We start from the raw sequence: 24,250 nt of genomic DNA on the forward strand, positions 1-24,250 counted from the left end.
TTAAAAACGCTACATGGCTTGGGACCACCACAATTCAAAGGCCGAATTCAACGGTGAACCAGTGGGAGGGAGCAAAGATCGAATCCAAAATCGCAGCTGCAGTAACCACCAATAAAAGCTTTTAGAAAGATGTGGTTACAGAAAACCAGGCCTAAAGTGTATAGAAGAGGCTAAAATAGGTTATTAGGAGAGGTACACAGCAGATACACTCAACATTTTAATTATGTGTATAGATTTTAAATTGTGTGTGTAGATTTTTGTTTTATGTGTTAGTTTTGTTTTAATTGATGTGTATTATGATATTGATTGTACATCGCTTTGAGCAATTTTTAATCAGGAAGAGTGATTCATAAATGCTTTTTTAAATAAATAAATATAATTGGTTGCTTCTTCCCCAGTGGGAGAAGTATTGTGAAGCCGATACTGTAACACTTGACTGTAAAAGAAGTAAAAGAACAGCTTTCTTTGCATCCAGGCATGCTTGCACCTCATCTCAGGCTCAGGCGAAAGGGGCTGATCAAAGTCCACATTTTTGCCCCATCGCATGCACGAATGTGCAGCAACTATTTTGTTCCAGGAATCAATGGGAAAATTTCAATGCTAGAAACCCCAGTATGCGATGGGGCCAAAACCAGGACTGGGTCTGCCTGCCCATTTGACCTGGGGCAAGGTGGCAACTGTAGCCCCCAGTAATCAGAGATACACGCAATGCTCAAGGAGAACCTTCCTCAGACTTAATTCAAAGTATTCAAGCTGCCTCTTAGCCTGCAACAAGTTCTCACATGATGGTAGTCGGGAGACCTCGCTTACCTTCATGGTGGGAGAAGCGGTGGGCGGAGGAGATGAAGGCCGTTCAGGAAGGGTCACATCCGTGCTGTTCGCCAGTTCCTGTTTCCTGCAAAAAAAAAAAAGCAGAAGAGGGGTCCACATAAGCAACTGTTTAATAAACCAACCGAATTTTCTTGGAAGCCTGCCTTAGCTCTTGCCAGAGAGGGATCGGAGGAGGCTTCCCTCAACATTATTAAGTCGGGGACTTTTGAAGACAGATGTGCAATAGCACATCTGAAGCGATGGTCTTCACATATACACACAGTATGCATGCCTCTATATGAACAAGGTGCTAGTCCCTTCCTCCCCCCCCAAAAAAACAGACCTTCTCAACATATTGTGCATGAAAAGCGGACAGTGCCTTGGCCCTGCTACTGCTGAATAAAGGAATTTGGTAGAAAGCAAAGTGCTTGCCTTACCTATTGTGCATGCTGCAGGTAAAGCTTAGCTCAGGTAATTCACACAGCCAGGATGACTGGGAGACAGATAAAGAGAGTTGTGTTTCTATGACAACACCATAGCGACAATTTTTTCCCCCCCCATCTCTCTCTCTCCTTTTCCATCTGGCAAAAGGCGGTGACTGAGCATTGTTTGTTCAGGTTGTTCTCTCAATCACCCGAAAGATTATGCACCATGTGCTCAATATGGAAGAAAACTGACAATAATAACCAGAGCTAGTAAATCGTATATTCCATGCAGCTTTTGTTTCATCCAAACGGAGAATGGGAGAAAAGGAACAGGCAGGCATTCTTTTATAATAAAATGAGTGTGGGCTGTGAGGGGCGCAGGGAGGTTATTGCCCCTGGAACTGCCTGGAAATCATGCAAGTTGCAGTAGGAAACTTAACACCCCTCTGTTTTTCTGCCAACGTTCCCCTCCCCAGAACTTTCAAGGGTTTATTGTGCCGGCAATTGCATTAAGGGATGCAGCTGCAGTGGCTTGTCCTCAGGGACCGCCTGGCCAGTCTGGTTTTCCAGGGATGCGCTGGCGTTTTTAAACGGCAGGAAAACATCAACGATATCTGTAATTCTCTTCCTGTATCACTTCCCATCCAAAACAACACGAAAGAAAACCTAACAAAATATCTTTTGCTGCTTCAGCACACAATATTTGCAAAAATTTGCTGAAGTATCTGCAATTGATAAAAATGTAACACTCATTAAAATGAAAGAAAAAAAACACATACATAGAAAAGTGAAATATAAACAATGAAAAACTGAAACAAAGCAATTTTTTTCCATGCCCGGGTCTATGGTTTTTAGCATCTGCATCATGAATATGCACAAGATAAATTTACATAGACTGCCTCCACTGTATGGAAATAGATCATGCATATTCATGGTGCACATCCTGAAAACCGCACGGATTGATGTCCATGATGTTGCGATGCTGCCCGCGGGCCTAGCCTCGAGCAGCCTCTTACCTTGCAGCGGGGCCCGGAGGCCACCGCTGCCTCTGCCGACACCGCCATGAACGCTGCCGCCGCAGTCCGCAGCAGGTCAGCCGCCCGCAATATTGCCACTGCTCCTCCTGCGGCCCGGAGGCCGCCGTCGACGCTCTTCTCTTGCAGCCTGGGAGACGCTCTCATCTTCACAGCCTGGAGGCCGCCGTCAAGCACCATCATTTCCATGGCGGGTGAGCCACCACTGACCATCTTCCCTTCATGGCCTGAAGGCCACTGCTGTTCATCCTCCATGCGGCCTGGACGCCGATGCGCTCCTTGCAGCTAGGCCGCTGCCGACACTTCTTTCTTCCACGGCCTGGAGGCTGCCTCCAGCCTCGTTCCTTCCATGGCCAGGAGGCCGCCACGAAGCTCCTCTTCTTGCGGCAGGAAGCTGCCATCATCTTCAGCCTTTCTGCGACAGGAGCCGCCTCCAATGCCTTAGGCCTGCTCCTTCCTTACAGCATGACTGCGGTCCCTGGTCCTGCCTCCTTATGTGCGGGGCTGCGCCTCTCCAAAGGATTTAAAGGGCCAGTCCTTCTGACTCCTCCTTATGATGCCATCCTGGGCGTTCCTCTTCAGCCCTACAAAAAGGCTCAGCCTTCAGTTCCTCTTCGCAAGGAGTTGGTCATGGAGTCGGACCTCTCCTGGATCTTCAGTTTCAGCTCTTCATTCAAGGAGTCCTCCGTGATCCCTCTTCACTTCTTCAAGGCACTCTGTTCCTTGTTGGTCCTCCTTGTCTTCGTCCATGGTTCCTGAACCTTCATCTTGATCTTCATTCCATGTCCTGGTCTCTCAACGGATCCCATCCTCTTGTCTCCAGATGTCCTGATGTCTCCACGTTTCCAGATGTCCAGATGTCCCCTTGTCTTTGGATGTCCAGACGTCTCTGTCCTTTGATGTCTTCATCCATCATGTTCCAGATGTCCTTGTAGTCCTCCTCTCTAGAGATTCCTGATGTCCAGATACCTTAGATGTCCAGATGTCTTGATGTCCCAAGGTACCGGTGTCCTTTCGTATCCGATCCTGATGTTCCAAGTCTCCGAGTTCCAAGTCCTGATCTTGGTGTCCTGAGTTTCAAGCCTTGATTTTGATGTTCTGAGTTCCAAGTTCCATGTCTCAATCCTGATGTCCTTCATCCAGCCTGATCCTGAAGTACCGTCAGCTCCTAACTCCGGGTTCAGCTTTGCTCGCCCCGGACCTCATCTCCAGCTGACCATTTCCTGGGAGTAAATCTGTATCAATCCGGTGTCCGTTTCCAGTGGCTAGAGTCCTCCTCCAGCAGGACCTGTCTTCGAGCACTGCCCGGATTCCTCCTTTGTCCTGAACCTCAGTCTTGTGCTTGTTCCACTCTCCGTGTGGTCCGCAATCAGCCTCTTCAGGTTGTGTAGGGTGCGCCATGGGACAGGGTGGTCCGCGACCAGCCCACGTCAGCTGTGTAGGGCGCCCTGAGGGGCAGTGCCTGTCTAAGTCTCCGAGTATCCTGATTCCTTGTCCTTGCTCCTTCCAAGTATCCTTGTCTCGTCCCATCAGAGTTCCAAGAATCCTTGTCTCGTTCCATCCAAGTTCTGAGTTCCAAGTATTCGTGAGAGCCTTTCCAAGTGTTTTTGTCTCATCTGAGTTCCAAGCTCCAAGTCTCAAATGTCCTCATCTCGTCTGAGTTCCAAGTTCCAAGTGTCCTCATCGCATCTGAGTTCCAAGTTCCAAGACTCCTCGTCTCGTCTGAGTTCCAAGTTCCAAGGTCCTAGCGTCTTTGTCTCGTCTGAGTTCCAAGTGTCCTCGCCTTGTTCAAGTCTTCAAGCCTAGTCCAAGTCAGAGGTCTCGTCTTTGACCTAGTTCCAGTAGCATCGCCTGTCCTCAACCTCTGTCCGTCCTGCCGCATCTGCCGCTCCCTAGTGGCAGGTCCGAAAGGGCTATCGAGTGGCCGGAGGGCTACCCCAGAGACCAGCATTGCGTTGCTGGGTCTCTACCGGTGCGTGAAGGTTCGGCAGAGGTTAGGGTGGTGGTCAGTCTGCTCCTCCCATGTTTGGACACATCTTGTCTGCTGCGGCGCTTCCACAGAGCTCCTCTTTGCAGTCGTGTCGTGGTCCAAAGGCACACATCTCCCCGGAATCGGGAACACTCTCTCCCACAGGTTCCAACACATGAGAGCTGTAGTTTGCCTACCTCTGTTTTAGAGATGAGTCAGCAGTATTGTGCATTTGTTCGAAATAACACAGGCATGGTTAACTAAACTAAACTTCCCATTTTGTTTTAATTCACCACCTCCTCACCCAGTGCCGTTTTCTTATGTGTCAGGAATTAACAATGGCACTGGCATCAGGTCTGCCGGCGCCATTTGCAAGAGCCGCACTGGCAGGACAGGAGTGATTGGGGATTGTGCCTGTCACATGAAGAAAGGAGGATAGGATCCGGGGCAGATTAGAGGAGGGCAAGGATGGTCAAATGACAACATTTTTTGTTTTCTTTTTCATTTATTTATAGCTTTTTTGTGGTTTTTTTCTTGCTTTAAGTAAATGAAAAGAAAGAAAGAAAGAAACAAAAAAAAATTTCTAAGTACACCCCTACCATTCAGCCTGAGATTTACAGCCCTGATTTTCAGCCCCAAATGCTCCAGTTGAAGCTCGGTTTTTGCAGTCCATTTCCCCATTGACTGCTCAGAGTCTCCAGGTTTCATTCCCCACATACTGCAAGGAGCTAACCCATCAGAGAAAGGAGCCACATCAAAAGGTACACAGGCCAATACAATATTGGCGCGCATTAAACGGGCACTCATGATTGAGAACCCGCTCTCTTAACACGCGATGATTCACCTCTCCCAGGCACCTGATTTAATATTTAAATGGGCTGCCGCGGTAAAAAGGAGGCACTAGGGGAAACTGTGTGTCCCTAGCGCCTCCTCAGCAGCGGGCGCCCGGGAGAGGAGGCTGTCAGCGGGTTAGGAAAACAGACGTTCAATTTTACAAGCGTCCCTTTTCCTAACCTGTGAACAGCCATGGGTTAGGAAAATGTATGCTCGTTTCTTGAGCATCCCTTTTCCTAACTTGACCACTGGCACACTTTTTTTTTTTTTTTTTAAGGGTTCTCCTTTTTCGGTTCTTCCGACTTAATATCTTGGTGATATTAAGTCAGAGGAACTACAGAAAACCAGTATTTTCTGCAAACGTTTGGGCTCCTCAAGAATTAACGCCTGCTCTGGGGCAGGCGTTAATTTTTGAGGGTAAAATTGTGTGCAACAGGTGTACTTTTTTTTGCATTGGGGGAAATAGCTAATAGCCTCATCAACATGAATTTATACGTGATGAGCGCTATTAGTTATGCACTCAGTTGGATAGGTTTGGATGTGCTAACTCCCATTTTGAATCGGGGGTTATGGACGCGCGTCCAGTCACGTGTTGAGCTGTGCATGGTTTTGCATTGACAGAGAGTAGCCAGCAGTGCCTGATCAGCAAGCTACAAGCCACCATTTAACAGCCCTTAGTGCTGGTGAAATGATCAGTGGCGCGGGCTTGTCCCGCGCCGCCGAGTGTAACCAGGGGAGAGGGCGCGTGGCAGCGGACGTGTCGCTGGGGGGAGGGGGTGGGATCGAGCGCGGGAAGTCCCTATTGGTCTGGTTTCCTCAGCCTGCTGGTGACGTGGTGACTTGAGGCAAACGGTCCCGGCAGGCTGAGGAGAAGGCTGTGTCGGCTGATCGTCACGGTAGTTTTCAAATAAATAAAGAAGAAAAGGCGGCAGTGTAGTTTAGTTTAAAAAAAAAAAACAAAAAAAAAAAAGGAAAATGTATATAAACGTTTGATACATTAAGTCCTGGGAGTGAGAGTCCGGATGCAGCGCTGAGGTAGGGAACGGGAGGGCCCCGTTGGGCCTCTGACCCCATGGTGATGCGGGCATCAGCGATTTCGAGTGCGGTTCCTGCCCCTGCCATTTTGGGACCCCCCCCCTGCTTGCCCCTGTCTCCCTCCTTTGGCGGGAGATGCAGCCCCGTGAAGGCTGGGACGTCCCCCCCCCCTTCTCCAGTTCAGTGGGGGTCTGCCAGGTTAATTCTTTGATGGCGGGTGAGGAGTTTTCGTTTCCTTCAGTTCCCTCGCCGGGTGGGCATCCCCCTCCTCTGCCAGCAGTTCCTCATTCTTTGCGGGCTGCTAGTGGGGTAAAAAAAAAAAAAAGGTGCAGCTGTAAGGAGCAGAAGCAAGGAAAAAGCCCCAGTTGGCCGAGTTGTCCTCAGTGGGGGAGGTTATGGGGCAGCAGAGGTTAGGGCAACGCAGTACGGAGTAGAGGGTGTTACGCTGCAGTAAGGTCCAGGGTAAAAAGGCAGCCCGGCGTGTGATGCCAGAAACAAGAGGAAGGAGATAAAGAAAAACACTGAAGGATCCAGTATGACAGGGCAAAGCCTTCCAATGGTGGCGAGGGAAGCTACGAAGAGCGGCAGCGGAACCATGAGGGGAGTGAAGAGGAGTGAGGTGACCAGACAGGCGGAGGCTAGTCGCAGGACAGAAAGGCATGGAAGCAGGTATGCAGGATGGCAGACCTTGGCAGGTCATGTCGGGATATGAAGGTTTTGGGGTTGGAGTAAGGCGAAAGGATACCTGATGTGGTTGGAGATACAGCAGAGAATATAGGTGGCGTATATCCTCTGGCGTATCTCCAGAGATTTGGAGGCAGAAGGTTCTAGCAGGCAGATGGGGGAAGTTCAGCGAGGGAGGTTTAAGAAAGCCAGAGGGACAGAGAAGGGCAGGGCTATTGGCAAAAGAGCAGTGCTGCTGCTGGTGTTCCTGTTTTCGCAGACCTGGAGGGCACAGTGTTTACGGGCACATACATTCCGGAAGCCAGGATGGAACGCGAAGACTGGCATCCAACAGAAGGCAGGGGCAGGAGCGGGATATCGGGAACGGATGAAGACATGGTGTGGAGATCTACCAGTGGCAAAGGCGCAAGAGCAGGTGAGTTTAATGATGAGGGCGATCAGAGGCGAGGGGGGAAAGATAGGTAGAGGAAATAAAGGGATAGGCAATCAAGCTCAGATTCAGATTCCAGTTCGGCGGCGTCTTCGAGTTCATCTTCCAGTGACTCTGATGCCGGTTGACGGAGAGGGGCGGGGTTAGGGCCGAGGCAGGATATGGGGCACCCAGAATTGGCATCCTTGTCAGAGCTGTGGGAAGGGGGCCGAGGAAGTTATGAAAGTGAATTGGTAAACGGAGATATGCGAGTGTATTTCGCTTATTGAAAGGCAGAAGGGGAGAAGGGAAGGCCAAAAAATTAAAAAAGGGGAAAAAAAAGAAGGATAAGAAAGGATCAAGAGGACCAAAGTTTCCAAAAATATTCTTAACTGGGTGAGAGGGTTTTTAAGGATGGCAAGTGTGGTGAGACACTAAGAGCCAGTACACTATGGGCCTTTGTTAGCGTATGCCGATAGCATACTATGGGCATTTCGGGAATACGAAGGTTGGGCTTGGCTCAACTATGATGAGAAGTTCCAAGGAAAATTGGGAGGACATAGGTTCATGTCATGGTGCACTTAGGATATCAATGTTTGGCTCACTCAAATGATGCACAAGAGTGCAGAAAACACATAAGGGGGGGTCCGGGAGCAGCGCGGGACAATCAGGGTAGGCAATCGTGGGAGCAGGCAGCGGAGGGTTGGGGTCCTTTCGTGGGCCAGGTAACAACAGTAAAGCCGGAGTGGGTAGCAAAGGGGCGGGAGGAGGATCCGATGTCGGCTGGCGTTTTAATAAGGGCACATGCTTGTTCCCGAACTGTAAGTTCAGACACGCGTGCGGATCATGAGGAGGATTGCCCAAACAGTAAATGCTCACACGGACAGGGCGGGGCTAGTCGGAAGGGGATTAAAAACCAGCATAAAAAAAAAAGTGTTTTCTTCCATCATGTTCAGGGAGTTAAGCAAGGAATTAGTGGGGTATCCAGATAAGGAGGCAGCGGCATTATTAGGGATAGGTTTCGGGAAGGAGGGCAAGGACCGCTAGGTCGGCGAGTAGATTGAGGGAGGTGGCTAGGAATAAATTGGGAGCAGATATTCAGTTGGGGAGAGTTGTGGAGCTGTTTGATGTTCCTCCTTTCAATCAAATGCTCCTTTCTCCACTAGTAGTTAAGTATAGACTGATCTTGAACCTTTCCTATCCCAGGGGATTGTCGGTGAACGATTTTATCCCCAACAGCGTATGTTCAGTTCGATTCACATCATTTGATGTGTTATTAGAACTGGTGCGTGGGGCGGGTAGGGGAGCTTTACTTGCCAAAGCGGATATCAAGCCCGCTTTTAGGCTATGGCCGAAACACCCACAATTAAACTCTGGAATTTGTGTTTAAACTGTGTTTAAAAAAGGATTGGATAAACTGTGTTTATTGGATAAACTGTGTTTAAAAAAGGATTGGATAAGTTCTTGGAGGAGAAGTCCATTACCTGCTATTAAGTTGACTTAGAAAATAGCCACTGCTATTACTAGCAACTGTAACATGGAATAGACTTAGTTTTTGGGTACTTGCCAGGTTCTTATGGCCTGGATTGGCCACTGTTGGAAACAGGATGCTGGGCTTGATGGACCCTTGGTCTGACCCAGTATGGCATGCTCTTATGTTCTTAAAGTGTGCTGCTGTTGGACTTTATGTTTGACGGGAATATTACGTGGATAGGTGTCTACCCATGGGTTGTGCCATGTACTACATGTACTTTGAGGCATTTGGTTCCTTCATTCAATGGGTGACAGAGCGGCATACAGATTTACAAGTACTTGGGCTATTTTCTGTTTGTAGGGCCGGGACAGTTGCTTTGTTGTCAGGAGCAGTTACAAGAGTTTTGGAGGTGGCGAAGAGATTGGGGGTGCCAATTGCTCAGGACAAGACAAAGGACCGTCTACGCGGTTGACTTCTTGGGTATCGAACTTGACTCGAAAAGATGGTGTCGCGCTTGACGGGGGCGAAGTTCAGAAACTGAGGGAATTGGTGGGGAGGGTAAAACAAGTGAATAAAGTGTCGTTGCGACGGATGCAGTCCCTAATCGGTTCTTTGAATTTCGCGTGCAGGGTCATCCCAGTAGGAAGAGCGTTTATTAGAAGGTTGTCGGCATTCACAATGGGGATTCGAGCTGGGCATCACTTTATCAACCAGTTGGGAGCGAAGTGTTTAACGGTGGCCGCATTGTTGTGCGAGCTTGTTGGTTTATGTTTGAAATTGAATGTTACTATCAGGGTGAGGCATGTGCCGGGCATACAGAATGTAATCGCCGAGGCATTATCTCGTTTCAAGTGGACCGTATTTGGAGTTGGCACTGAAAGCAAGTTTGAGGGCAGAGCATTTTCAAGATCGACTATGGAGGCTTGGTCTGTGGAAGAATGGCAAATGATCAAGAACTCGGTGGCTCTGGCTACATGGACAGCTTATGTGGCAGGATGCGATGTTGTGACTCGTTTTTGAGCGAGAAGGGTTGGTGAGGAGAACTGGTGCGGGACCAATCAGTGGTTAAATAAATATCATGGGCAAAGAGCCAAGGCTTTTCATGGTCATCGGTTCGGTCTCAGTTGGATTTTCAATTTTGCAAAGATTAAAGGGTTGGGATAATCCGGCAGTGTGCTTCGTGGTAAAGCGTGTTACGGGGGGTTGGCAGAGGGAGCGAAGGGGTGGGGGGGGATAAGCGGCGCCTGATCAGATATGACGACTTGATCAGCATCACTGAAGAGTTAGATAAGGTGTGCTGGTCAAGGTATGAAGTTTTATTATTTCGGACAGTCTTTTCGCTGGCCTTGTTTGGGGCCATGCAATATATCAATATTATGTCCGGAAGTAAGGAGAAAGGGGAGGAGCAGTGGAGTTGATTTTGTTTTCTTCTTTTACAGAGCGCAAGGGGGAGAATCGTCAGTGGGAATGTGCTTGGGTCGTGGGCCATTCCTTCGTACTTTGGGCTCAGTGGAGAACAATTCACAGACCTTATGGGGAGCACTGGTACTTGGATAGATTATGTTGGAGGATTCAAGGGTTGGGTAAATGGGGAATGCCATGGTCTGAGGTTGTGTCTCTCTTGCAAGAGCGGGTAGAGGTCCTAGGGGTCCTAGGCATAATATTGATGCATTTGGGAGGGAATGACATAGGGAAGGGTACATGTAGGGAACTGATCGCTAACATGCAAAAGGATTTATCATGAATCGTGGTGCTTTGGCCTAGTATTAACTATTAAGTCGGACCACCCCAGGTTAAGTGGAGGTTAAGTGGACACTCACAGAGGAACTGATCTGGAAGAAGGGGGATGGAAAAATTAAACAGGCAAACGAGACGGTGGGTTGAGAGGCAAGTAGGTTTTTGGGTTCATCATGAGTGGTCGTGGGAGGGGAACAAAGGAATGTTTCGAGGGGATGGGGTGCACCTGTCAGAAGTAAGGATAGACCTCTTTAATAACAACTTGCAAGGGGGACTGGAGAAAGTGATTGGTGCAGTGTGAAGGGCCACAGTGGGGGAACAAGGGTGACTGTATCATCCTTGTTTGTGGTGGAAAACCTGAGCCCAAAATGTGTTTGTTTATAAGGCATTGTGAAAGGACATTGGGAGGGGGGGGGAGTCCCGTGTAGCTGGGGGGACTGCTACATGGGGCGGCCAATGAGCAAGGGGCTAAGCTAAAGGCCGGACGAGATGGGATAAGAAGGGGGGGGGGGGAATTATTCCTTATGCCTTACCGCTGGGACGTGGTGGTTGAGGTGGATAAGGATGAAGATATGGATCAGAGGGGGGGATTATATATATATGTTAAATGGTTAATGTATTGTACGGGCTCAGGTTAGTTAGTTAGTTAATTAATTAATTAACTGTGGCCTTTTTATAACGCCAAAAGTTGTTGTTGTCTTTTGTTGGTGGTCGGGGAGAGGAGCCAAGAAACAGAAAACATCAGCTTCCACGTGTCTTAGCTCTGCTGCTTCCACGTTCAGTGTGATTCAAAGGCTTCCTTGGTTGTAGATTGCTCTGCTTCTTTCAGTGAGTCTGAATCAGAAAAATAAACTGAACAGCCTCATCCCAGTTTGCTGTTTAACCTCAAAGTAAACTACTGCTCAAATCCCCATGGAGTGCTAAGTCCTAATAGTCACATTGATCCTAGAGAAAAGTGGATTCTTTGCCGGTTCTGATACCTTCCATTGGACCAAATAAAGAACTATCCTATGTGGCTACTACATGTTTCTGTGTAAGTACACTCTGTGTGTAAACAGATCTATAATCTTCTGTAGGAGGAGCCTTTGTAGTCACAAATGTTCATGTGGATCTTTGGATTAGTCATATGTGCGCGTAGTAAAACCTTTTGTTTCGTTTACTAATTGTTTTTGTTTCTTTTCAGCATCTCAGTGCACAGTAAATTGTTGTAGAAAGAACGAAACCCACTTAGCACGCGCTAAAACGTAGGGACAAAACAAACATGGTTTCTTGCGTTGTATCGTAAGAGAAACAATAAAACAAATCTCGTCGAGATTTCCCCAGTACGGCAGGCGCCCAGACTCCCCCACGCTGTGTCCACAGCTGTGCCTGTCCTGCCTTGACCCTCCAAACCCTTCCTGCAGTTGGCCCTTTAAAGCTGCGGGCACAAACCTCCACACATTTAACCTTTCTCCATCCACCCAGCCGAATCATACACAACTGTTCAAGCAAGAGAAAGGATGCACATAACAGAGCACTAACAAGTCAAAGTTTGGAGACAGCACCAAAACGTTTGGCGATAAGAATCTCTTCCCTAAAAGCCCAGGAGGTTTGCATTTAGAATTTAAATTTAAAAATTCTCCTAGTCCTCTAATACGAACCAAAAGCCTGTGCAAATCAGTGCATGCGAAACCTAAAGATTTCCATTTAACTGGATTATAAACCTCTACATATATATACAGTAACTAATAAAAAAAATACTTAAATGTGTCAGTGCAAAACCCATAGCATTCAAAAATTAACAACCAGCAATTAGCCAGATAGTTTGTTTTTTTTCATGCAGAGGAGTGCAGCCTAATTATATTGCCTCCATATCCTTGACCTTCTGGTCTCTGGTTCTCTGCTTTCCTAATTCTCTGACTCCCAGACATACACAGCTAATCACCAGAGATTCGAACCGTGTCTTAACTTCTTATTCTGAATGGCGACTACATAGCCTCCAATCTAATTTCTTTCAGCAGGCTGTTCCACAAAATTGGAAAGACTTAAGTTAGAGCCGTATCCCTGATCTTTAACAACTTAAGGTTGTTGGTTGTATACTTTCTATGGATAACCAGATATGAGAGAGAGAGAGAGAGTCTGTGTTTACTCTTGTTTGTGAATGTGTCTATATTATAATTATATACATAGTCTTATGCCCGTACGCAGCTTATAGCAATCATAATCTTATATTATTAAAAACATGAATATTGACCTAATAATTATAATCTATTTTATTCTGAGGGTTCACCTGTTGTGCACAATTATATCCTGAATAAATTCCACAGGAAGGTAATCATTTCTAACATTTTTTCATTCTGCAGTACTCTGACAATACATTAGCAAAAAATAAAAAAATAAAAAAATCTTCTCTTTAAAAAAAAAAAAAAAAGAGGGCTGACATGCAAATTACTTCATATCGGCCTAGTGCCAGAAATAGTTGCTACTCTGCTAATTCCAGATCTAAAAAGTTAAAATGTAGTTAGGGACATTTGTTTGCAGCTTTTTTTTTTTTTTTTATATATATTTCCTGGCAATTTGAATGTGATAGCCAAGAAGAAAAATCTGTGGAAAGATAATCTTGATCCGGCAGGCAGATGTAAGTGGAGGCAGACACCGCTACTTATCCGGCCAAGTGGCAGCAGCGCCCAGCATCAGATAGCAGGATAAGTCGGTATTTACTTATCTGGCTAAGCGGCGGCGACTGACACCACTTACATCGGCCTGCCAGACCGCGATCTGCCTTTCAGGGCTGCGCCCCCTTTCCTGAGTCAGAACGTGCGTTAACATACTGCAGTGGGAGTTATAAAAAAAAATATATATTTTTTCATCTGAGCGTTAAAACTGTGCACTGAAATCAAGCACGGTATTTTAACACACAGCTTCCTGCATTGGCCGGAGAGTGATGCAAGAGGATTTTCCTTTGAGGAGTTCAAGGGGAAACTGCCAGAGGAATGCCCTACAGAGTTTCTGACTCTAAAGGGATCGGGCAGAGGCTCATCTGAGTGTAAAAGGGAGAGAAATTCCGGACGGGAGGAGAGCTGTAGCCACACAGATACCTGGGGAGGCTTAATTAAGCGATGAGGCTCCCTGCCCCAGAAATCTTGCCTCCCAGCCTGCAGCCTTTTGCTACTGAGAAAGACACAGAGATTTAGTCTTGGTGCTTTTGGACTTTGATTGACTATCTGAGGACTTTGTCCACCATCAGTGCTAATAAAGAATTTTTATTTTGAAGAGCAGTTTTTTTTTTTTGGGGGGGGGGGGGTGTCTGTGTGAGGTTTTTGTGTCGTTGACCAGGCTGATGAGAAGAGCCCCAGTGAGGAGAAACCCTTAGAGCCTTTGAAAAAAAATGTTTTTCCTCCTGTGAGGGAAGGAGCTCAGGAGGTCATGGACTTGGCATAGTCCATGCCGCTCCCAGTGAGTCCCCATGCCTGTGTCCAGATCAGAGCGGTTCTTTCCTTACATTTTTATTTATTTATTTATTTAAGGATTTATATACCGGAGGTTCCTGTATAATATACATATCACCCCGGTTTACAATGAACAGTAACTATCGCTTCAAGTTAGCGGTTTACAATGAACATAGTTAATCCAAGAAACAGAGAAAATATATATATATAACAATGCTAACAATTAATAAATAACAATTAATAAATGAAAATAAATGCAATAACAATTAATAAATAATTAATAAATAAACAACATCTTAATTCATAATCCTAAACTTGTCTATTACATTCTTTAACCAATCTTAAAACTGAATTTCTGACGCTTATATTCTGTTTGCATCTTTATTGTGCCTAACCATTGTTTCAGATTCACGGAAAAGTGTCGGTGTAGCCATAACTTTACAAAATTAAAAGTTCTTTCTCTTCTAAACGTAGAGGCATAGAAACGTGACAGCACACAAAGGCCACAGCTTATCTTGTCTGCCCATTCACACCAATTGTTCAACTCTGCCATCCTTAACATTCCCCCAGAGATCCCCTGGGCTTGTCCTTTGCTTTCTTGTATTCAGATACGGTCCTGATCACTATCGCCTCCTCTGGAAGGCTGTTCCATGCATCTACCACCACCCTTTCTGTAAAGAAATATTTCCTTATTTCACTCATGAATCTACCTCGTCTTACCCTCATACCATGACTCTTTGTTCCAGAGCCTCTCTGTTGCACTGAAAGAGGCCTGCGTCCTGTGTATTTATAAAGTGGAGGTATTTATAATGTCTGTCATATCTCTCCAGTCCTGCCTTTCCTCTAGGGTGTATACGTCTAGATATTTAAGTCTGATTCCATATGCTTTAGAATAAAGACTACCTTAAGATCATCAGATGTGATTATTACGAGATCCCGCTCATTTCATGCGTACAAGAATTTCAAGCCCTACATTATGCTGTTTCCCTGGGTAATTTGCAGGCCAAATGCATGACACTGCTTTTTTTTTAGCATTAAATCTTAGCTGCCAGCAGGGCCAGCTTTTGGGATGTGTGACCTGCGCAGCCACACAGGGCGCCATGCTCGACAAGGCGCCACTGCTTGCTTCCTTTCGCACCCTTCCATATGACATCTGCAAGCTGGAGACTCAGGAATGCTGAGCAGGAGGAAGGAGGCTTCTGTCAGTGGTGGCAGGTGAAGGATCAGCCTGGAGGATGGAGGAGGGGAGAAGAGAAAAAGAGGCAGAGTGCTTCTGGGGCATGAGCCTTACATAGAACTTATAAGAAGACAGTGAATAAAACTGCAAATATTAGAAACGAGGCTAAATATAAAATTTAACTAGTAGTTATTGGTAAACATAGATAACATTGGGAGAAATGTTTGAGTGAGGAAAGCAGGGCACACACACACACAAACGCTGAAGTAATGTCTGACCCAGCCAAGGAGCATCAACGTGAAAGAAAACATTTAATGGTGTGAAGATGTGTCACAGCATCCTGCTTCCTGCAACAGAAAACTGACTGCACCAGGGAAAGAAGCCACTGGCATTCCCACCCAAATGGCTCTTCTGCTAATTCAGGAATTTCAGACAGGAAAAAAGATCCTGAATTTAGCTACAGAGCTCGGCACTGATTTTCAGAACCAGGGCATCTAATTTAGGCCCTAGAATAAAAAAGGGGCGGGGGGTGGCGATAGTGGGCAGCCAGCCGCATTGCAGAGGTGCGGTTTCACCTGCCGTGGTGTGGTGGCGCCGCTGACTATAGCCCCCCCCCATAGCGCCAGGGGAAAAGGTGGTGCTGTTTCCCCACGGTGCTGCCAGCGATAATGTGAAAATCATTTATCGCCCGCAGTGCTGCCGGGACATAACTCCACCCCCTCCCTTAATTTGAATAGTACTGCCGCGATGCGACTGGTATCGCACACTATAAGGCCCTGACGCACGCAATAAGGTCACATTGCAGCTTGCTGAATGACCTGGTTAGGGTTCTAAATCTAGGAAAATGAATAGTAGGCCTACATCTTGGTCTCCTATATCTATGTGAATTTTCAGCTGGAAACTTAGGGCCCTAACTTTGGACCTAAATTTAGAGCAGCTCAGGGCTTTTTTTTTTTTTTTTTTTATAAGCCCCTTAGAGGGTAATTTCCTAAATGGCGTCCCCTAAATTGATCTTGGCTCAGTGCATCAGTTATGCCCTGCTTGGAGCAAGGGTAATGTCGCGTAAGGTAATTTGTGCGCATAATTCAACCAATTACCAGTGGATTTTCAAAGCAAACTTATGGGGCTGTTATAAAAGTTAACCCTCTCTAGGAGAGGAGCCATTCACACAGTCTGGAAAAAAAAAGAGGCATTAGCAACCTAACTAAAAAAAATTAAAATTATTTTCCATGTTATCACTTTGCAAGACTTTCAGAGGGTAATTTTCAAAGGGACTTCTGCGGCTAAAGTAGAACTTTACCTGCATACATGACCCTTTAGAAAACGGTGAGACCGATGGGCGTGGAAGGTTATGTGCACGCACGCCATAAGCGTGTACCTTTGCATGCATAGAGGAGAGGCATTCCCAGGGATGGAGTCTGGGTGGGGATGGGACTTGTGCGCACACCTTTTGATTTTATAAAGTAAACACAAACTCTCTCAGCAAAACTTCATGCAGCTGTAATTTTGGGCGTGTTTATAATTTTTAAAGCGGACTTATACTGGTATTTGCTGCATATGTTATCCACGATGTTACGAAATTACCTTCCACAGTCTGACTGACATGGAGGGAGCCATTTGGTTTAACAGTGATGTCATCGCGTCCCTTATGTCTTGCTTCATTTAAATCCCTTCATACCGAGGTGCTCACTTGTTTTTGTTTTTACCATATGCAGTCTCATAGCACAGTGTGACCAGGCACTCCCATAGAGTTTGGGGGACCTGCCTAATAACTGTAAAATAGCTTGGTGGACCCCCTTTTCTGCACAGTCCCTGTCTGAGTGCTCAGCATTAATCTGCAAGCGGAAGCTGAAAGAGCAACACCTCACGAGGAGGCCGAAGTACTAAGGTGTGAAGGTTTTCACAGACAGGGGGGACTGATAAATGCTCCATAATCACACAGAAACCGGCATTTCGTGCTTTTGCACGTATTCACGTGTATAGGGCCTGTTTGCAGAAGCATTCACAAACTGTTCAAGTTACAAAAATTCAGAGTTAATGAGCTGCTGTGATGCAATGTCATGCAAAGCAGCTCATTAACTCAATTCAGAAAAAACCAGCATGAGTTGTCATCTTCACATGGCAGTTTTTGCAAAAAAGAAATCCTCAATGAGATGTCGTTATCTTTTTTTGCAAAGCTCCCCACAGGAAAATTACAGACATAACATTTCTACCAGGCTCATTTGCATGCAAATACCAGTAGAAAAATCCAAACTTTTGTGTGAATTTCACCATAGTTTAGTACATCAGCCTCTGAGCTCCCAGAGTTAGGGAGAAGTTCAGCTTTCCATTCAGTTCCTAGACTGGGCTTTCTACAGTAGCTTGTCCCTAAGTGGAAAATACAGCAAGTCTTAGAGCAGTACTTTTCACCGACAGCCCTCAAGGACCACAAATGGGTGGGGTTTTCAGGTTATTCCTAATGAATATGCATGAGATAAATCATCTGTCTAATGCATATTCATTAAGGATATCCTGAAAACCTGACCCAGCCACCCCCCTTCCTTGGGACAAATTCTGGGGACTGTTGGAGAACTGTGAGTAATGCAGGATTCAGATCAGTTCTGGGAGGGACATCAGCCCCATTGCTGTGTTAGCTCAAATTAACATCATTGAGCTGGAAGAGGATTGTTGTGCTAGTGCTGCCCAACAGAAATACAAAGGCTGACAGAGCTGTTATGTATTGCTGCTGTCTTTTGTGAGAAGATGTTCTGCATCAGCCACTGAGAACGGCCCGTGGACTGGATTCTTGTCATTACATTTCTACTGTAAATAACTAGATCTTATGAACCACTGTTAAAGTTTCAATCAGACCTTTAAGGTTAAGAATACATAGTAACCTATAATGACAGCAGAAAAGGACCAGATGGCCCGTCCAGTCTGCCCCACAAGCTTCTTATGGTAGAATCTGCCGCTCCGTGCAGTTACCCCAAGCCTTATGATAAGGGTAATAATATTTACAATCAATCAAAACCAAGCATTTGTCAAACCCATAAATTACTGCTGGCAACATTTTTGCTGGGTGACGAGCCTTCTTGATAATTCAGACCATGCTGCTTGGCGTTCTTTGCTTTGGGACTTTGTCCCAGAAGCCATCCTATGCTTTTTCCCTTATGTCTGCTTGTCAGTACCCCCGACCGTAAAAGTCAGGGCCGTGTTGACCATATCCAGTTCCCTTTTCCACACACCCCCCTTCCTTCAGCCGTCAAAACAGGGAGCGATATTGCAGTTTTTTGTTTTTTTTATAAATCACTTATATACCACAAAATCACAGTAAGTCAAAGCAGAGTACAAGCTTAAAAAGCACATACATATATTTTAAAAACAGATGATACAAAACAAACATTTAAGAAGTCACCATGCTAAATTCATCTGCAGATAACTCTGGATTATATCAGTTTTCCAAACCTACTAGGGCAACTACAATATTATGGCTCCAAATTGCCTCTGAAACAGCCATGTTTTTAATCATTTTTTAAACGTAGAAGAGCATGTTTCAGTTCTCATTTTTTTCTGGCATGTTATTCCACAGAGAAGGCACGGTCTCTAATCTCCCCCAAATGTGTTGACTTGATATTGGGATACTGTTGAGCTTGTTGAGATGGGATATTATTGAGACCATTGAGATTGGGATGCGAGAAACCTCTTATTTAGAGCTCCAACAATGTTAAGATCAATGAGACAGGGACAAGAGAAGACCCCCATCTTTAGAATTGGTTGAAACTGTGACGGAACAATTCTATAATGCAGATGAAAGGGACTTTGTATTTAAAGATGACGCGCTCACAATGGAAGAGATGTCATAACAAGAAATGTTTGGATGTCTAACCCTAAAACTGAAGTTTTGGAATTATTCTCTTTTGATATTTTGAATGTAAGACATTTTTAAAAGTGGATTTGTATGTATTTTGGTGCTTTGTCTTAAGGATTGGTTAGACAGTGATTGTGTGGTATGATTGTGATTTGTATTGAATGTGTGTATGTTAGAGGTACGTCTTTTTAACTGGGTTCTTAAACATGGACTTATTTGTGAATGATGTTTTATTGATTACTATTGCATTTTTATGAAAATGTTTGAAAAATATCAAGATATTTAACTTTGTATAAAACCTTTTGATTGAAGAGTTATATAATGTATGGAAATATTGTCTGTATAAGATTGCTTTCATGTTATATAACACCACAGAATAAAGATTGTACTTGATACTTTTAGTTTTGTTAAAACTTACCCTTTTTCATTGTGATTCAACTTAATAGAGGGAATTGCAGTCAGCCCCTTACTTTGAGACTGAAGGGAACGTGAAGGAATATATTTATACACTCTCAACGCAGCGCCCTACCAAGGAGTCCTAACATGGTTGATCAATTCATGAATGAGCATAAGAATCTTATATTCGCTTCTTAAAGAAACCGGGAGCCAGTGCAATTTGGCTAACAGCAGAGTGATACGGTCAAACCTTCTACATTCTGTAAGTAAGCAAGCTGCTGAGTTTCCTGATGAATGTTTCACTTCAGGTGGTCCACGATACTATCTGTTTGACCATTAACTGATAAGAACCCATCTATCAAAATAGGTGTTACACCAAAACAGGCAAGGACAAATGTAAGGAGCTGTTGTCTCAGTGAAGCTTATGCCGAGGAGAGATTGTGTAACCAACAAAATAACATTCTTCATGGCGGCAGGACTGTATAGAAAGGTGAAAAGCTGCTGCTTGGAAATGAAAGATAATTCCAATTGCCTTGATTTTGTGTTGCCTTCCAGGGTGCAGATGATTCAAAGCCCAAGTTAACAGCAGTATTCCTTTAGGAGCAGAGCTCTGCTCAACCCAGGTTCATGTCCCACCCTCAGGTTCACACTGTGACCTTCACACAAGTCACTTAACCTCCTCATACTTACAATGGACACTCTTCATGGAAGAGCCCTATTAACAGGGAGATTTAATGTATACTGTCTACAACAGTGGTTCTCAACCTTTTTTCAGTCGGGACACACCTGACAGATGGTTCTCACAGATCTACAGCGAAAATTTAAAAAAAATTTAAAAAAAAAAAGGCCCCGTATTACTTTTATTGTTAAGAATGACACAAAGGAAAAATAAGAATACTCTCTCTGAACATAAATTATATAAACAGTAAACCTCCCATACCAGAACAGCATCAACTTCCACCACTCAAACAGGAACCACCTTACCTAAGAAAAGGCAAAACTGGAAATATTACACCAGGCCTTAAAACTCCAATACTTCAATTAGGAACTAACTTGGAACGAGCCAGGCTGCTATAGAGCCCTACCTAGAAACTACATGCAGCAATCAAATGCACAGACCCTCATCTAACAAAGAATAGAGAGACCATAAACCAGAAATAGAAACATGTAGATGAAAACTGAACTGGAAACAGCAACAAGCCAGAGAGACTGTATGCAGTGTAACAAAGGAAAAAGAGAAACATCACCAGTCCTCATAAAACAGATCAAGAAATATAAAATCAATAGCAGTATAACCATAATAATAAAAAGAAGAGATTATTTCAAAACAGCTGATGAATGGAATATCCAATAATTAAAAACTCATATAAAAAATTTCTAGACACCAATAAAATATTTCTAAACAGCAGACAGACCCAATAATTAAAAATAATAGGGATAGGTGGCGATGTCCTTTCGTGGATTGCAAACTGGCTAAAAGACAGGAAACAGAGAGTAGGATTAAATGGACAATTTTCTCAGTGGAAGGGAGTGGACAGTGGAGTGCCTCAGGGATCTGTATTGGGACCCTTACTTTTCAATATATTTACAAATGATCTGGAAAGAAATACAACGAGTGAGATAATCAAATTTGCAGATGACACAAAATTGTTCAGAGTAGTTAAATCACAAGCAGATTGTGATAAATTGCAGGAAGACCTTGTGAGACTGGAAAATTGGGCATCCAAATGGCAGATGAAATTTAATGTGGATAAGTGCAAGGTGATGCATATAGGGAAAAATAACCCATGCTATAATTACACAATGTTGGGTTCCATATTAGGTGCTACAACCCAAGAAAGAGATCTAGGTGTCATAGTGGATAACACATTGAAATTGTCGGTTCAGTGTGCTGTGGCAGTAAAAAAAGCAAACAGAATGTTGGGAATTATTAGAAAGGGAATGGTGAATAAAACTGAAAATGTCATAATGCCTCTGTATCGCTCCATGGTGAGACCGCACCTTGAATACTGTGTACAATTCTGGTCGCCGCATCTCAAAAAAGATATAATTGCGATGGAGAAGGTACAGAGAAGGGCTACCAAAATGATAAGGGGAATGGAACAGCTCCCCTATCAGGAAAGACTAAAGAGGTTAGGACTTTTCAGCTTGGAGAAGAGACGGCTGAGGGGGGATATGATAGAGGTGTTTAAAATCATGAGAGGTCTAGAACGGGTAGATGTGAATCGGTTATTTACTCTTTCGGATAGTAGAAAGACTAGGGGGCACTCCATGAAGTTAGCATGGGGCACATTTAAAACTAATCGGAGAAAGTTCTTTTTTACTCAAGGCACAATTAAACTCTGGAATTTGTTGCCAGAGGATGTGGTTAGTGCAGTTAGTGTGGCTGGGTTTAAAAAAGGATTGGATAAGTTCTTGGAGGAGAAGTCCATTACCTGCTATTAAGTTCACTTAGAGAATAGCCACTGCCATTAGCAATGGTTACATGGAATAGACTTAGTTTTTGGGTACTTGCCAGGTTCTTGTGGCCTGGTTTGGCCTCTGTTGGAAACAGGATGCTGGGCTTGATGGACCTTTGGTCTGACCCAGTATGGCATTTTCTTATGTTCTTATGGATACAAAAATGCTCTGCTTGCTATATTCAATTTCCAGGTGCCCTGAGATTGTTGTGAATTAGGAGGAGGAGGAAGGGTTGCTTGCAACTTTCTCCTCACTCTCAGTCACATATGAGCGCTCTGTCTCACTTACATAGGCTTTCAATCACATACGGGCCAATGCAGTATGGTGCGCTCGGCCGTGCGATTTCGATGAGCTATTTTTACCCCTTATACAGTAATAGCGTGTGGAAAACGCGCGGCCAACCCCCTCCCAAAACTAATAGCGCCTGCAACATGCAAATGCATGTTGATGAGACGATTAGCGATCCAGAAAGTAAAATGTGCAGCCAAGCCGCACATTTTACTCTCAGAAATTAACGCCTACCCAAAGGCAGGAGTTAATTTCGGCCCAGCACCGGGAAAGTGTACAGAAAAGCAGAAAAAACTGCTTTTCTGTACATCCTCTGACTTAATATCATAGCGAAATTAAGTCGGAGGCCCCAAAAAAAAATAAAAATAAAATAATCTACCCACGGCCCGCAGGTTGGAAAACGGACGCTCAGTTTTGCTGGCGTCCTTTTTCCAAACCCGTGGCTGTCAGCGGGTTCGACAACCGATGCCGGTAAAATTAAGTGTCTGCTGACAAACCCGCTGACTGCCGCCACTTCTGCCAATAAGGAGGCGCTAGGGACGCGCTAGTGTCCCTAGCGCCTCCTTATTAGCGCGGGCCCTCATTTGCATAGTGAATCGCATGCCCAGGAGAGTGGCCTGGGCGCGCGTCGGGAGAGCAGGTGCTCGCCTAGGAGCTCCGGCTCTCCCGCGCACTTTACTGCATCAGCCCGACAGTTACATACATGCGCGCACTCTCTCTCTCTCACAGCTCAGTCACACAATTACACATATGCTTTCTCTCTCTTATACACACAGGCTCTTACTCATACATACACATGCTCTCTCTCACTTACACATAAAGGGGCAGATTTTAAAACTCCTACGCGCGCCAAGCCTATTTTGCATAGGCCCGGCGACGCACGCAAGCCCCAGGACGTGCGTATGTCCCGGGGCTTGAAAAAAGGGGCGGGGCGTGGCCACAGGCCTCCGCAGGCAGGCGCAACTTGCAAAACAAAGATTGGGGGGGGGTTTAGGTAGGGCTGGGGGGGCGGGTTAGGTAGGGGAAGGGAGGGGAAGGTGGGGGGGCAGAAGGAAAGTTCCCTCCAAGGCCGCTCCGAAATCGGAACGGCCTCGGAGGGAACAGGGAAAGCCATCGGGGCTCCCCTAGGGCTCGGCGCGCGCAAGGTGCACAAGTGGGCACGCATGTTATAAAATTGGGCATAGATTTGTGCACCGGGTTGCGCGCACAAATCTACGCCCGCGCGTAGGTATTAAAATCTGCCCCACAGGTTCTCAATCGCACACTTACATACAGGCTGTCACACACACACAAACGAACTGAAACACATATGCTTGCTCAGTCACTCACTCTCTCTTTCCCCACCGAATTAGCGGCAGCAACAACCTCCTCCTCCTCCTCCTCCAGCCCTCACGGCCTAGAAAAAGGAGTCCCATCAGCCATGGGGCCTGACGTTGCTCTTCATTTTGTTTTGGGCTGACGCTGATAATCTTCTTCGGGCCAACACTGCATGCACTTTACCTAACATGGCCTCTTCCTCCCAAGCGTGCAGCCGCTGCTCTCCACTTCCTCTTCCGGGCTGCGGGGGGCGGGAAGAAGAGACCATGCTGGTGCCGCTGACGCCAGCTCCCTGCTGTATTTCGCCCGGGCCATCAGCATTTTAAGCCCAGGCAGAGAATGAGTTCCTATTTTGCTAGGGCAGGGGGAGCAGCTGGGCCAGCGGGGGACCAGGAGGTTTGGCGACACACCAGTTGAGAACCACTGGCCTACAACACTCACAGGGCTTATACTGTAAATAATAAAAATGATCATCTGACTTAGAAAGCCAACTGATGGGAAGCTGAGGTGCAAATGGGAGATGAGAACACTTTTCCTTACACCATCTCTTCTTCAACATAACCCGCATTAATGACCAGCTCTGAATCCCTTAAAAATCTGTTGCACCTAACGCTAACTAAAATGTTTCTGAGCACTTTTGTTAGCAAAGCATTTAAATTGCACTAAGTGAAAACAAGGGTTTGCATGTTAGTCTGGCATTAGCAGCCAGTAAATTTAAATAAATGCATATTTTAGGATGCCCTTCCCATGCTGGGAAGGGTCATCTACTTGTCAATTCCCCGGTATTTTAACTTTTACCAATTTCTACAGCCAAGAAACCTTCCTATGAATCTTTACCTCCTGACCAGTCAGGCAGGTAATGATAAATCCATTAGTGATTCCTGTCTCCTTGATGTATCCCGGTCACAAAGCTATATTGCTGCAAG

At 45.4% G+C, this 24,250-nt stretch overlaps 1 protein-coding gene across 1 annotated transcript in view; it reads right to left on the reverse strand.

Moving 5' to 3' along the window:
- RAP1GAP2 (RAP1 GTPase activating protein 2) overlaps positions 1-24,250 on the reverse strand; it is a 293,482-nt gene that overhangs the window by 222,817 nt on the left and 46,415 nt on the right. The window contains exon 2 of the mRNA XM_029613184.1: positions 811-895. Within this exon, the coding sequence (XP_029469044.1) occupies positions 811-895 (85 nt within the window). The remainder of the gene's footprint in view (positions 1-810; positions 896-24,250) is intronic.

Source organism: Rhinatrema bivittatum, chromosome 8 (assembly GCF_901001135.1).
Source record: "Rhinatrema bivittatum chromosome 8, aRhiBiv1.1, whole genome shotgun sequence".
NCBI classification, from domain to species: domain Eukaryota; kingdom Metazoa; phylum Chordata; class Amphibia; order Gymnophiona; family Rhinatrematidae; genus Rhinatrema; species Rhinatrema bivittatum.